Source organism: Podarcis cretensis, assembly GCF_951804945.1.
Source record: "Podarcis cretensis genome assembly, chromosome: 17".
NCBI lineage: Eukaryota > Metazoa > Chordata > Lepidosauria > Squamata > Lacertidae > Podarcis > Podarcis cretensis.
In genome coordinates, this window is record NC_137187.1 from 8,030,980 (window position 1) to 8,046,291 (window position 15,312).

At 43.9% G+C, this 15,312-nt stretch overlaps 1 protein-coding gene across 2 annotated transcripts in view; it reads right to left on the reverse strand.

Moving 5' to 3' along the window:
• The window catches only part of NCBP1 (nuclear cap binding protein subunit 1), a 30,984-nt gene extending 19,906 nt beyond the window's left edge, over positions 1–11,078 (reverse strand). Inside the window, exons 1-5 of one of the 2 annotated variants that reach the window (XM_079959343.1) lie at positions 10,876–11,078; positions 3,760–3,848; positions 3,545–3,645; positions 2,232–2,388; positions 1,325–1,432 (exon numbers count right to left, since the gene is read on the reverse strand). In XM_079959343.1, coding sequence (XP_079815469.1) covers positions 1,325–1,432; positions 2,232–2,388; positions 3,545–3,645; positions 3,760–3,848; positions 10,876–10,909 — 489 coding nt within the window. In that variant the 5' untranslated portion in view covers positions 10,910–11,078. Of the gene's footprint in view, positions 1–1,324; positions 1,433–2,231; positions 2,389–3,515; positions 3,646–3,759; positions 3,849–10,875 lie in introns of both variants that reach the window. The other variant, XM_079959344.1, reaches the window with a different exon arrangement.
• Positions 11,079–15,312: the final 4,234 nt, after the last annotated feature.

Here is a 15,312-nt window from a genome sequence, read left to right on the forward strand (position 1 = left end):
GCAAACAGAAGTGATGATAATGTTCAGGCGCATAAAAGGAACAAGGGCAAGGGGCTTGTATTCCGATATAATACTTCAAGCACAAATCATCATCATCAAGAAGAAGAGGAGGAGGAGGAGGAGGAGGAGTTTGGACTTGATATCCCGCCTTTCACTCCCCTTAAGGAGTCTCAAAGCGGCTAACATTCTCCTTTCCCTTCCTCCCCCACAACAAACACTCTGTGAGGTGAGTGGGGCTGAGAGACTTCAGAGAAGTGTGACTAGCCCAAGGTCATCCAGCAGCTGCATGCGGAGGAGCGGGGAAGTGAACCCGGTTCACCAGATTATGAGTCCGACGCTCTTAACCGCTACACCACGCAGGCTCTCTCAAACACAACAGGCCAATTTCCATAAACAGCTGTCTAAACATCTGTAACTAGACTACTAAACAAAGAGGGCAAATTCTCAAAAGGTTGTTCATACATCATACTGGTTGCATAAGCATTTATTTAAGTTCTACTTTAATTGACCACATCTTTCCTTCAATTTTATTTAGGACGTACCCCCACTTTCCCTAGATCACCTGAGCCCTGGAAAATGCCAAATCTTGCCAGTAGTTGGCAGAAATCACCCCACAAATCTAGATATTTTAAACACTGATTCTAAAACTATAACAATATGAAAACAGCTGCAGAAAAAATGCAGAAGATGAACAAGCCAAAGAACGGAAAGGCCATATAGCTCAGTGACAGAGCACATACCATAATGCTGTAGAGATGTCAGTGGGTGTGCGCAAGATGATCTAGCCTAGAAGTAAGCAATTGGTGTTCCCCCAACCCAAATCCAGTTATTTGGTCTCCTAAGGCAAAGTTTAATAAGAATAAACAGAGTTTCTGCTAAAGGCACTAGCAGGATGTTCTGGTGATAAGTGATGGGTTCTTTGATCACGCGTTTGTGTCCAGGCCTCCTAAAGGGTAAATTCCTATCCCTGATAATTTGACATTTCAGTGTCTGTTTTATTCAAGGAGCTTCAAATCCCAAACCTGAATTAGGGTTGGCTCTAGCAGCTTAGAATTATAGATCCTTCAAGAATCCTGATGGAAAGTTTCTGACTGCGTTGCAGCATTCCTTTTCTCAGGCTTCCTCAACCTCGGCCCTCCAGGTGTTTTGAGACTACAATTCCCAGCATCCCTGACCACTGGTTCTGCTAGCTAGGGATCATGGGAGTTGTAGGCCAAAAAAACATCAGGAGGGCCGAGGTTGAGGAAGCCTGCTTTTTCTTCTTCCAAAGGCAGGTATCTTAAAAGCAAAATCATCAATGGAACAAAAGAATGTCTTTGCTTACCTGAGGTACATCCTCCTCCTGAGTCACAGCAACGAAATTTTCAAACATGGCCACCATTGATGGGGCAGCTATTACATGACAATTGACAAGATCAGACAGAAAACGGACCTAGAGAAAGAGAAGGGGGAGCTGGGAGTTTACTTGTGGTGAGAATGAAATCTGCTTTGGGATCCTCCCTCAGCCGATAGAGAAAAACAGGCTCTCCAAAAATCAGAGTCCCACTGTGACTGCACTACCATCTGCCCTTGGTGAGGGAGCAGGAGAGGAAGTACACGAGACCAAGGCCCAACCTTATCATCAGCTGGAATCCCTTAAAAAAGCAGCAGCAAGACAGAAAACGAAAAAGCTTCACCTGTGAGTTGTAAATTACAGTTATACCTTGGATCCCAAACACCTTGTGAGTCGAATGTTTTGGCTCCTGAACGCTGCAAACCCAGAAATGAGTGTTCCGGTTTGTGAACGTTCTTTGGAAGCCAAATGTCTGACATGGCTTCCGATTGGCTGCAGGAAGCTCCTGCAGCCAATCAGAAGCCACACCTTGGTTGCTGAACGTTTTCGGAAGTCGAACAGACTTCTGGAACAGATTCCATTCGACAACCAAGGTACGACTGTATTAAAAAGACGCAGTGAATAAGAAAAAAATCTACCTGCTGGATCTTAATCCTTTGTGTGCCATGAGCGTAATGAGGATGCTCTCTGAACAAGCACTAAAATCACACAACATGCCATGCCACTAGCACTGCAGTAAAGCTACAAATAGATGGGCAAGTGTGGGTTTGGATGGGTGCATTGGGGAGAAAATGAGACTGAATTTTCCACAACTGCACCCTGCAAGATGAAAGGTAAGCCCTTCAGATTCACTGGAAAGGAAACTAAATAAAGGCTGTAAGATGCAAAAGGAACTTACTAAAACCACAGCTTCATTATACATGTTGACTTTGAAACACTCTTTGAGTTGACGTATCATGGCTTCTACAAACTCTCCGCCAAAGTTGTAGTTCCTTGCGTTCAGCAGGCCGACTAAAGTAGTGTAAACCGTCAGCTTTATGGGTAACAAACGTGCACTGAATTTTTTTCCCATTAAGGAGGAGACACAAACAGCAGGCATTAATTCAGATTGCAAACATTGGGTTATCATTCTTCAACATGGCAAATTCAAACCGTTAGGTGGGATACAGATATTTTTTGAACTCAAGAATCTATATCCTAGAACAAAGTGAGAAAAGGCTCTGCTTGGATTTGACTTATTTTTCAAACTCTCCTTGGAAAACTAGAATAAAATACATATAAATTATGCAACATGATCTACTGTGTTTTTTCCTCTTAGGGTGAAATTCAACATAGAACTAAGGAGATCATACCACAGCGCAAGTATTTCTGCTTGCCCAATGGGATGATCTCCCCACTCCTCTCCCTGAATATTATTTTTTTTTTGGGGGGGAATCTCCCGACCCTCCAGAGCAGATTTTGGGGAGGAAGCTCCTTTGCAATGTCAGGAGTCCTCGTGCCGTCTTCCGCTAGCAGAATGGGGCAGCTGAGTCCGGCTTTTAGTTCAGCTCCACTGTAGAGTAGCAGTGTCTCTCCTTGTACTGCAGGGCACTGGTTGAAAAGAACAGAAGAAACAGGAGGAAGAGCAGGAGGCAGAAATGAGAAGTTCTTATACTTTCCTGGAGCGCCTTGAAATATCTCCCAGCAATCTGGAACTACAAAACATGCTTCAGTTGATTGCTGCAGTCAACAGACCAACTGTGGCATTTGAATTGTAGTGTATGTGGCTAAATGATCAGCAATAGCACTCCAGAAAGCACACACGCACAAGGCAATACAGTGAAAAAAACACATACCAACACACTACTGCTCACCTCATCATTGCCACCCATTGCCAACAACCACCTCAAAATATTTGGCAAGTGGTGCACTTTTAATAAAAACCTGAGGTCCTTTTTCCCCATTTCTGACCATGAACCATATGCACATTTACTCAGAAAGGCTAGTCAATGATTATCAGCTCAAAAACTTTCTGCCTAAGGTAAACAGACTATTGATTTTACTCAGTTTGTTCATTTCCTCTCAGTTTCAACATCTAAGACAGAAAACATCTAGGACAGAAAATGAATGACAAACACACACACACAAATATACAACGTAACCTTATGTTTAAAAGCGTTTAGTGTAGGTAATACATTATCACCTGGATCCATAAATCTTTTGCATACATACACTGTACAAAGGATTCTTAGTATCTTGCTTTTGTAGTTTGGTAAATCTGCCTCCAAGACCCCAGCCAGGCCTTCCAAGTTGCTCTCCAAAGAAGAAGTACTCTGAGAGGATTAGAAGAAGAAGAAGAACCCCCCTGTGTAAAGGTATTTGCACGGCAATACACAAGCTTTTGAAACCACACATGCAAAACAGTATAAAGCTGCAGCCCCTCATACCTTTTCTCCTACTCTGCATATTAAGGATTCCAGCCGCTCTTCAATTTCAGACGCCTCAGATGTTCTCCTCCTCTTGTGTGGCTGCCCTCCTGCATCAATGAGATAAAGCAGAGAAGAACTCAGCCCACAATATCGTCCATGCTGATGATTCACTCTCAGATTGGAAAATTTAAAGTCTATATATAGAAATATTGTAAAATTAATGAGTGATAGAAAAATGTTGGAATGAAATTTTACGGCTTTAGTAGAAATGCTATAAGGAGTTAAGCTTAAATAAGTATACTAATTTTAATGGAAATAAGATTAAAAATATGTTAAGACATTTATATTATAGGAAATAGAGAAAGATGGAAAGGAATTGCTGAAATAATTAATGGAAGTGGAATACAAAGAGGGAGGTGAGAGGAGGTCAATGATACAAGGGAATGAAAGATAGAATATGGAAAAGGTATGATGTATGTTTTTAAATTGTTTTTGTTTGGTTTGGTTTAGTTTATTGTGTTAGCTTAATGTGTTAAGGTTGTGTTTTGTATTGTTTATATATTGTATTGTATTGTTTTTTCTCTTTTTTGTTTTTTTTCTTTTGTTTTCTTTCTTCTTTTTCTTTTTGGTATGCTTTAAAAGTAATAAATATATATATATATTTTTAAAAAAAGATGATTCACTCTCAAAGGTGGCAACAGCCAGAGGCAATCAGTGAGGCGGTGAGCTGTTCATCTGGCCTTCCTCCATCTCTTGAGAAAGCCAGTCTTTTTGCACCTTTGGTCAGCAGAGAGAAGTCTGCTCAATCTACCAGGGCGGTGGCGGGGGGGGGGCTATATCAAGACCTGGGCCAATAGCGGTGGCACCCCCCCCCCAGAGGCGAGCAACCTCAGGGAAAGGCAAGGGCCATAACATCATTTTCTCTGGTGATAGCCTTGCTCAAATTGTTTCAATCCTGTTTTAACTGTTTTTTAACGTGTGTTTTTAAATTTGGGGTTCTTCTTGTTGTTTTTTAAATTAAAGGATGTAAAATCTGGCTGGGATGAGTGGAGCTGGGGGGAACCCAGTCATAGTGGTTCTGGACGAGGGGAGGTATGGTGTGGGGTGGGCTAGGCCTGGTAAGGAGCAAACGGACAGGCAGTTAGTGATTGTGCTGTGTGCCAACCCTCCCTCCAACCTGGGGAATTGTGATTGTCCTATCATCCAACCGTTGAGTCTGTGCCTGCTGCTGTTGAATGCCAGATTGGCTTTGAAGAAGGCCTCTCTCATCCATGATCTGATTGTGGATGAGGAGGCCGATTTCGTTTGCATCACTGAGACCTAAGTGAGCAGGGTGGAGTTGGTCTTATCCAGCTGTGCCCACCTGGGTATCAGGACACCATCAGGGCAGACTTGAGGGTCAGGGAGGGGGAGTTGCAATAGCCCAGATATTCCAACTCTCTGTTCAGACTCTCTGTCCAGTTGAGTGAGGGCCCAGAGTGCCTGTCCCTGATATTGACCAATTCTGGTTTACTGGCTGCCTTGATGCCCAACAGCCCCCCTGCCTGAGCTGACAGAGTTGGTCTTGGAGGCTGTGTTGAGGACTCCCAGACTGCTGTTGCTGGGGGTCATCCATGCCAGAACAGTTACCTCTGGGGTGGCTCAGGATTTCATGCCAGTCATGACAATCATGAAGCTGTCCCAATATGCCTTTGGATCAACACATTTGGTAGGTCACACTATGGACTTTGTTTTCTCAAATAAGAAGGGAAAGGGTGATCCGAGAGTGGGGAATATTGACACCAGTCCTTTGTCATGACCAGATCACTTCTTGTTGAGATTTAGGCTCTCAGTGTCTTTACAGCTTGGAGACCTATAAGGATGGATGGACCTATGAGGCTGATGGAGCCAACTGGGGGAAATCTGGATGGCTTGAGTCATTGAATTGACACACTCACCCGAGCTCTCTCTCCTGTTTTGTGGAGCCTACTTAGCTCCCCTGGTATACTCCAGAGCTTAGGGTGAGGAAACAAGCTGGGAGACAGCTAGAACGTGAGCGGGGAAAAACTCTGGTCAAATGCAATCAAACCTGGGTAAGGGCTTGTCCTTGAGCAGTGAAGGGAGCAAAGCGGTATACTTTGCTGCCTTCATTACAAAGCTTTTGCAGGCTGTGCAGGGCCTCTTACAGTCTGGCCTGAAGGAAGTGGCAAAACTGATGGTATCTCACTGTGACATGTTTGCTAAGCATTTGAGAATAAAATCGATTGCATCCACTGGAATACTGAATCCACTCAAGGAGTATCCAGAGCAGTGTTAGAAACTCAGATATGGAAGCTAGGCACCAAACTGCACCTTAAACCTAAGTTACTATCGCCTCAACAGAATGTCTATTCGCCAGGGGGTTGGACCAGATGGGGTCCTTTCCGGTGCTACAATTCTATGATCTCAGCTACATTGCTTTACTGCAGCTTGCTCTTACAACAATTCAATTGTCCCAGTATGCAAGAAAGAGAAACACACACAGTGGAAATGGAATCAACTATGGACCAAGCAGACGTTTTTAAACTGTGGCCTGTGAGATTCATTTGGGTGGCCTGTGGACAGGCTGCAGCACAGTCAAATATATCTGTACTCAGCCCTGCACTTACTTTCCTTGCTGTGATGATAGAGGACTGCGTGTGAGTCAGCTGGCTCAATGGAGATGTCAGCTGCCAACCTGGCACCCAAAAATCTCCACGTAGTCGCACTCACATCAGTAGCAAAAACACACCTGGCGAATTTCAAACTTGGTCCATAGCACTGTCTGGTCCTGTTGTGTTGGATGAGTTTCTGTCGGTATGGCTTGAGGGCATGGACAAGGTACTTGGATCAGTCAAGGCAACTACTTGAACTCTGGACCCTTGGCTGATAAAACTACCAAAGAGGGGACAGCTGGCTGGGCCAAGGAGGTGATTAATGCCTCCTCCACAATGCCACTGAAAAGTCGCTTTCCTCCCTCCCCACTGTTCTGAGTGTCCTATGAGTGGAACTCCACCCACATGATGTTCCTGCTGGCAGAAAGAAATTAAGGATCCAAGCCATTATTTATAGAGCACTTGGAATTTTCTAGTTGCTGTCCTAAGATGAAAAGCATCCAACACGCTGCCCACAGGCTTACAACTTAACAGACACGATACAAAAGGAGGAAGATCAAACAGAACAAGCCAGTTCAGACAAAAACTCTTTGCAGATATAAAATGTTTAATGCCTACGTGGAAAAGTTCTGGGAGAGGAGCAGCCAAAACAGCAGTTGTAGCTAAGCTGATGTGAGTGGGCCATGCTGCCTCTGACCCTGCCAGGAGGAAAGCAAGACCAAAAAAACCAACCCCCTATTGAGAATATAGCAGGGCTCATTTTAAAGACTTGAAGGAAAGGAGAGTAAGCAATCAACCTTTTATTTCCAAAGGTCAAGGAGCTAAACAAGGCATGCAAAACTGAAATGCATGTATATGAACCAATCATTTTCTATCGCCAATCGGAAGTGAAAATGTTAGCTGTCAACATAGTTTTAGACTACCCCTCATTGTACTTGCATGCTGTTGTTTAGTCGTTTAGTTGTGTCCGACTCTTTGTGACCCCATGGACCAGAGCACACCAGGCACTCCTGTCTTCCACTGCCTCCCGCAGTTTGGTCAAACTCATGTTCGTAGTTTCGAGAAGTACTATGTACTTGCATAGTAGTATTCAAATGACTTAATAGGTGGCACAGGTCTAAATTACAACACAATCCTAACCATGTCCTAATTAATTCAATGGCGCTTACTCCTAGGCAAGCAAGGTTTGGATTGCAGTCTAGGTTTAAGTGACTCTTAAAGTGAATAGCAACAATCTTAACGGGTGATGCCAAAGAACAGCAAGAAACTGTTCCAGGAACAAAGCTTACCAGCATCTTTTAACAAGAAGATTAGTTAAGGGAAGAAAAGCTATCCAACAGACAGAGAAACATAATATTCTTATTTTGCTAACAAATTCTGAATCTAAAGGAAAAAACACTGACCACCACCAGAATAACCCTACATTTGGATGAAAGCCTCTAGAGCAGTTTCCCACCCAGTTACCCTCCATAAATCCTTCCGCATTGACCTATCTATCATGGAGCCCCTGAGTATAGGAAAGGTCTCTGGAGCACCTTCTAGGGTAAAGTTCAGCTTGAACTGGCCCTGAGGGAGGCCTGTTCCATACAACTACTGCATCCGTGCAGACTAACTGGGCCCAACACTGCAAGCAGCTTTGCACTTAGAGGGAAAAATAATAATGTAAAAGTTTGTTTGCCCTAATATTTTTGTGCAGGAAATGACGATAGGCTGTCTCCACAGACCAGGTTGAAATAATTTGTTCTAGACCAGGGGTCAGCAACCTTTTTCAGCAGTGGGCCGGTCCACAGTCCCTCAGGCCATGTGGTAGGCCGGACTACATTTTGGGGAAAAAAATTAAAAAATGAATGAATTCCTATGCCCCACAAATAACCCAGAGATGCAAAATAAGAATATGGTGGAGTCTCCTTCTTTGGAGGTCTTTAAGCAGAGGCTTGACAACCATATGTCAGGAGTGCTCTGATGGTGTTTCCTGCTTGGCAGGGGGTTGGACTCGATGGCCCTTGTGGTCTCTTCCAACTCTATGATTCTATGATTTTAAATAAAAGCACATATTCTACTCATGTAAAAACACCAGGCAGGCCCCACAAATAACCCAGAGATGCATTTTAAACAAAAGGACACATTCTATTCATATAAAAACACGCTGATTCCCAGACCATCCGTGGGCCAGATTTAGAAGGCGATTGGGCTGGATCTGGCCCCCGGGCCTTAGTTTGCCTATCCATGAACTAAAGAATGCCTGACAAGTCTGACATATTGCAAAGGTGTTTTGAACACCTCAGTTATTTTGCCAAATGCCTTCTGCTTTCAGCTCTCAAAATTAAGAGTAAGACAAGAAAATCAGACACTCTCTTCAAAGCTCAACATTAAACTCCATTTCTTCCTTCTATGGAAACCCCACCACCAAATCCTATACTCATACAAAACTTCACAGCATTCCTTATACCACTCCTTCCTGCTCACACTGAATGAGGACAAGCCAAAGCTTATTGAACTGCTAATGGATTATCTTATTACTTAACAATGGTACCTTCTATGATATCTATGTTCCCACGACACAGAAGAGGAGGGAGCTGCTACTACACAATATGTGACATGGTGCTAGGACACCAATGAAACACAAATGGTAATTGCAGTTAGTTTTCCTTTCTTGATAATACAACTTGATTACTCTTTACTTGGCTGCCACTAAATTGTGCAAACTCTCTGCATAAAAAAGTACTTCGTTTAAGTCAGCAACAGATGGCATGGAAATCGTCTGTGAAGATAGTTTATTCATATTTGAAAATGGTCACTTTATTCTACAATCAGCAAACGATGAAAATGCACATGACCTGGGACAATGGGGTCTTGGACCAGGGCTGGTACTGGGCAGCCACAACACTCCCAGCAATAGCCTAAATAGCATTTCCACCCATTAAACAAACCACACATCTACTGCATTTCTTCCCTGTCCTCCGAATCCCTTTTCGTCAAATATATCCATTAGTCTTCTTTCTTTGGTTGGAATTGTTCATCTGACAGAGCACAAGGCTCTTAATCTCAGGGTCCTGGGTTTCGAGACCCATGTTGGGCAAAATATTGCAGGCGGTTGGATCAGAGACCCTAGCCGTCTCTTCCAACTCTATGATTCTATGCTGCAACTAAGGTATATTTAGGGCTAACAACACATACTCTAGCTTGGGTGGGGGGGCTCAGTCACAGTCTCCCCTAAATAAAATAAATCTACACCAGGGTTTCCCAAACTTGTGCTCTAGCTTGGGTGGGGGGGCTCAAGTCACAGTCTCCCCTAAATAAAATAAATCTACACCAGAGTTTCCCAAACTTGTGTCTCATGCTGTTTTTAGACTACAACTCCCATCATCCCTAACTAACAGGACCAGCGGCCAGGGATGATGAGAAGTGTGGTCCAAAAACAGTGGGACACCCAAGTTTGGGAAAACCCAGATCTCCACACCCCAGACATAACTGGGCTGGCCAAGTGCTGCCAAGCAGAGCAGACACAACTGGGCTGGCCAAGTGCTGCTAGCCAGAGCAGACATAACTGGCCTGGCCAAGTGCTGCTAACCAAAGCAGACATAATTGGGCTGATAAAGTGCTGCCAACCAGAGAAGACACAACTGGGCTGGCCAAGTGCTGCCAACCAGAGCAGACATAACTGGGCTGGCCAAGTGCTGCCAACCAGAGCAGACACAACTGGGCTGGCCAAGTGCTGCCAACCAGAGCAGACATAACTGGGCTGGCCAAGTGCTGCTAACCAGAGCAGACATAACTGGGCTGGCCAAGTGCTGCCAACCAGAGCAGACACAACTGGGCTGGCCAAGTGCTGCCAACCAGAGCAGACACAACTGGGCTGGCCAAGTGCTGCTAGCCAGAGCAGACATAACTGGGCTGGCCAAGTGCTGCCAACCAGAGCAGACACAACTGGGCTGGCCAAGTGCTGCCAACCAGAGCAGACACAACTGGGCTGGCCAAGTGCTGCTAGCCAGAGCAGACACAACTGGGCTGGCCAAGTGCTGCCAACCAGAGCAGACACAACTGGGCTGGCCAAGTGCTGCTAGCCAGAGCAGACATAACTGGGCTGGCCAAGTGCTGCCAACCAGAGCAGACACAACTGGGCTGGCCAAGTGCTGCCAACCAGAGCAGACACAACTGGGCTGGCCAAGTGCTGCCAGCCAGAGCAGACACAACTGGGCTGGCCAAGTGCTGCCAGCCAGAGCAGACACAACTGGGCTTGGCATTGAGTACTGACAGAACTCGGTCTGTGGCGCCTTCCTGTGCAAGTTCAATTTAATAAAATAAATAAATGTAATGCGCACGGTGTTGTTATTTTTTTAAAAAAAAGGTGGCGTGCAGGAAGGCGCGCGCCAAGGCTGCTGCCGTTGTTCCCCGAAGCACGTGCCCCGGGGAGGGGGGTGGGGTGGGTCGCTCTCTCCCCCGGCGGGTTCCCTGTGGGGCCAGGCGGAGGGAAGAAGCGGCCACCCCCGGACTCTCCCCGCCCTCCCGCCCGCCTTCTCACCATCGTTCTCGTCGCTGTGCCGCCTGCGCGACATGGCCCGCCTCCCGCCTCGCCAGCGGCGTCCAGGCGCGGGGAAGGCTCTGCCGAGGGCGTCCCACGAGCTCGAAGGCGCCGCTCTCTCCCCGGAGGCCTCGGCCGCCGCCGCCTCACAACGCCCGCCGAGAAACCGCGCGCGGAGAGCTCCGTCCTCCTCGCCTCCCTCCCTTCCGGTAGCCGCTCGCAGGCTTCTTCCGGTAGCCGCAGACTGTGGGCGAACCAGCTCAGCTCTGAGGTGAAGGGGCGGGACAGGAAGCGAGCAGGAGCTCTTCCGGGGCAGCCAGGAGTAAGGGAAGGTCTGCAAAGTGGCTTCCTCGGGAACGAACGAAACGCGCAGAACCGGGTTTTTTTTTTTATGTCAGCCTTCTTTGGACTCATGTTCCATGTTTTCATTCATATTGCAGTTTTCATTATTATTTTTTATTTGGAGTTGTGTTTCATTTTTTAATTCATATTGCAATTTTAATTATTTTTCTTTCGAATCGTTCAATTTTTTAATTCATATTGCAATTTAATTTTTCTTGGGAATCATGTTTGATTTTTTAATTCATATTGCAATTTTAATCATTATTTTTCTTCGGAATCGTGTTTCGTTTTTTAAATTCGTACTGCAATTTTAATTATTATCTTTCTTTGGAATAATGTTTCATTTTTTAAATGCATATTTCAATTTTAATTATTATCTTTCTTTGGAATCGTATTTCATTTCTTAATTCATATTGCAATTTGAATTATTATTTTCATGTGCAATCAGGTTTTATATTTTAATTCATATTACAAATTTAAGTATTATTTTTCTTGGAATCATGTTTCATTTTAAAAGTATTATTTATAAATAATCCTACCCTGTGATGCAGCGAGTGGCGTTTTGCTGCTATTTGCTTTTTAAAGAAGGCAAACATTTCGGTGTAGGCTGCAAAACCAGAGCATACCTGCAAGGTGGAAACAGGCTCTAAATTCAGCAGCAGCTGTCTCCAGGTTTGGTTTTGAACTCAGACCAAGGCTGCACTCTTATCATGGAATCATAGAATTGGAAAGGACCCCGAGGGTCATCTAGTGACTAGTCCAACCCGCTACAATGCAGAAATCTTTGGCCCAACATGGACCTCTAACCCACAACCCTGAGATGAAGAGCCTCATGCTTTACCAACCGAGGTATCTCTCACACAGTTACCTGGGAGCATCGCATTGAACTTTATAGGAAATGACACATTACTGTTCAAAAATTTTAAAAATCCCAGTGTGCTGTGGTCAAGGATCCGGGTCCAGGGTATGACTACGCAAATAAGAGTAGACTTGAGTGTCCCCATGTTTGTGCCACTACAAATCATATGCACACATCTCCAGGAAAATATCCTTTATGACGTGGCAACGTCGGCTTCCACTTGTTTAATTTTTCCTTACTTTGTCTAATACCCAGCCCAATGAAGCTCGCTCACTATATTGTGGACATTTTGTTTGGGTCTAATACTGGTATTACTCAAGTGTGGATTTCAGAATTTTCTTTGGATTATGCACATTCAGTTTATAAAAAAGTAGACATGGTTAAGATCGCGCTGTAATATTGTGTCTGCTCTTTGTGTATTTTTTCTCTTGATTTGACACCATGTTACATACACACACACACACACACACACACACTGCTTTTTTTCTATAAAAATAGGTGCCAGTATTCACCATGAAATTGTTACAGTAAGTGTCACACTTTTTAACAACAAAAAAGAGGTGCCAGTACTGCGTACCATTGAGTATCCCCTAAAAAAGGACTCTCTCTCTCTCACTCTCTCTCTCTCTCTCTCTGTGTGTATATAACAAATTACCGAATGTTGAGAGTTTTTTTTTTTTTTTTAAAGATAGGCTATATTTTCACTTGTCACCTTTCTTGGGTTTGGTGAACTATTTCAAATATATTTGCTAATTAAAGATTTTAAAATCAAAACAATTTTAAATATATATTTATTCTTAAAGAGACAAGCAGAGCAAAATTTAGTATTCAGGTGTTGACAAATGTAGCTTAAAATACACAGAAGATGACACCTGGAAAAAAAATCCATCAGGATTCTTTCATCCATTCATCTATACAAAATTTAAAGAAGATATATGTGAACTGATAACCTCAAAATAACAATTAATGAAGACTCCACAATTGGTTTTTAAAAAGTCATTTGAAATACACTTTCTTTCATTTTCTATTAAACCATAACATTACAAAATAAACCACTTATTACACATTGGAAGCATAATTTGTTATTTGAAGTATGTGGTTTGTTTCTCTAACATTTTGCTGCAGGTTCTGCTTAACGATATCAATATGGAAATACTCAGTAAAACTGACCAAATCTATTATCAAATCTATTATCAGGCAAAATCCATCTCATAGGAAACTGGGAAAATATTCTTTTGAGGTGGAGTTTGCCCGATAATGAGCAAACTGCATTTCTCTGACCGGCTTCACACTACTCTGCTGTTAATTGAAAGTTTTACTGAGTTTCTGCGCATTGCAAAATGTCTGCATCATTTTAACAAGTGAGACCTGCAGCGTTCCAAGTGTTCCTATCTAATGGACAATCCTGATGTGTTTCTGTATTGTCTGTGATTGAGTGGAGACTGGCCAGAATTACCCACTCCCAAGAGGCCAGCAGCTGCAGCTACATGAGTTTAGCCTCTGCTCTGGGATTCTCTCCTCCCAAGCAGACACCCCCAAGAACAGTAATTCATGCAGAATCATAGAATTGTAGAGCTGGAAGGAACCCAAAGATCATCTAGTCCAACCCCCCTGTGATGCAGGACTATGCAGCTCAGGGCCGTATTTAGGTGAGACCCTAAACTGGTGAAGGTAATAGGGCCCTTTATATGTCCAGCTGTCCTTAGTCAACAACAAATTGTCGCTGTTTTTTGTGTTGAATATATGCTGTATGGTCATTTATGGACCTAATAGGTATCTAAAGCCATTTGCACAAAACAAAATATGTATTTTATCAAAGTAATTGATATAGAAATGAGCAAACCAGTGAAATTTTAGGGAGCAGGCTAGCCAGCGGAGCCCATTATTTACATCATAGGAGCCTACACAAAACACAGTTGCTGTACGTAGGTTTTATTTTGGGTTTTTTTAGCTTTTGGAAATTTACATTCAGGTGTTTTCCCCCCTTTAAATTTTTTTGGGGCCCCCAAGAGAGTGGGGCCCTAAGCTATATAGCTTGTTTGGGCTTTTCTCGCCAATGTAGGACCAGTCTGGATAGTTGGCCTTGGTGAAGATTTGACGTTTTCTTTCCCCCCAAACAGTTTTTGATCTGGGCTTCCACTGAAATGAGGCTGCATTTTAAGTAGTATTTTAATTTTGTTTTGAAGTTGTATTTTAATCAATTGTTTTTATACCTGATGTTAGCTGCCCTGCACCCGGTCTTGGCCGGGGAGGGAGGGAGGGGTGTAAATAAAATTAAATAAATAAATAAAAATCTGGCACTGTCTGTCCCATACAGGGATCGAACCTGCAACCTTGGCATGATCAGCACCATGCTCTAACCAACTGACAAGCACAGAGAGTGGGCTCCTCTTACACATAAAACCTATTTTGGAGGAAGAGTGAAGGATGGCACTGCCTCCAATTTTCATTCAGTTTTGTTGTTGTTGTTTTAAAGGAAAGGCTGCTTCTGCTATCAGAAATTTTGGAAATACTGGTTTCAGGTTCCAGAGATTTGCCTGTTAGGATGTCCTTACAGGCTGCTAGCCTTTTCCCCTTGCAGAGAGAGCGCCACCCCCACCCAGCTTTTGTCTCCTTTCCTCTTGCCATTGCAGGCTTGTTGTTGTTGTTTAGTTGTGTCCGACTCTTTGTGACCCCCTGGACCAGAGCACGCCAGGCACTCCTGCCTTCCACTGCCTCCCGCAGTTTGGTCAAACTCATGCTGGTAGCTTCGAGAACACTGTCCAACCATCTCGTCCTCTGCCGTCCCCATCTCCTTGTGCCCTCCATCTTTCCCAACATCAGGGTCTTTTCCAGGGAGTCTTCTCTTCTCATGAGGTGGCCAAAGTATTGGAGTCTCAGCTTCAGGATCTGTCCTTCCAGTGAGCACTCAGGGCTGATTTCCTTACTCAGAAGGAATCCCCACTGATTTCTGTAGGGCTTATTCGCAGATAGGTCTTGAAAGACATTGTGTATTTTAGAGGGTGCAATTTGCTTACCAAGCCCCACAGTTGTTGTTGTTGTTTAGTTGTTTAGTCGTGTCTGACTCTTTGTGACCCCATGGACCAGAGCACGCCAGGCACTCCTGTCTTCCACTGCTTCCTGCAGTTTGTTTGTTTTTCCCCAAAAAGTTTTTATTGGTTTTCACAACATTATAAACAAACAAACACACAAAACAAACAAACATAAATCACAACCTTATTAAAAATCACACTTAT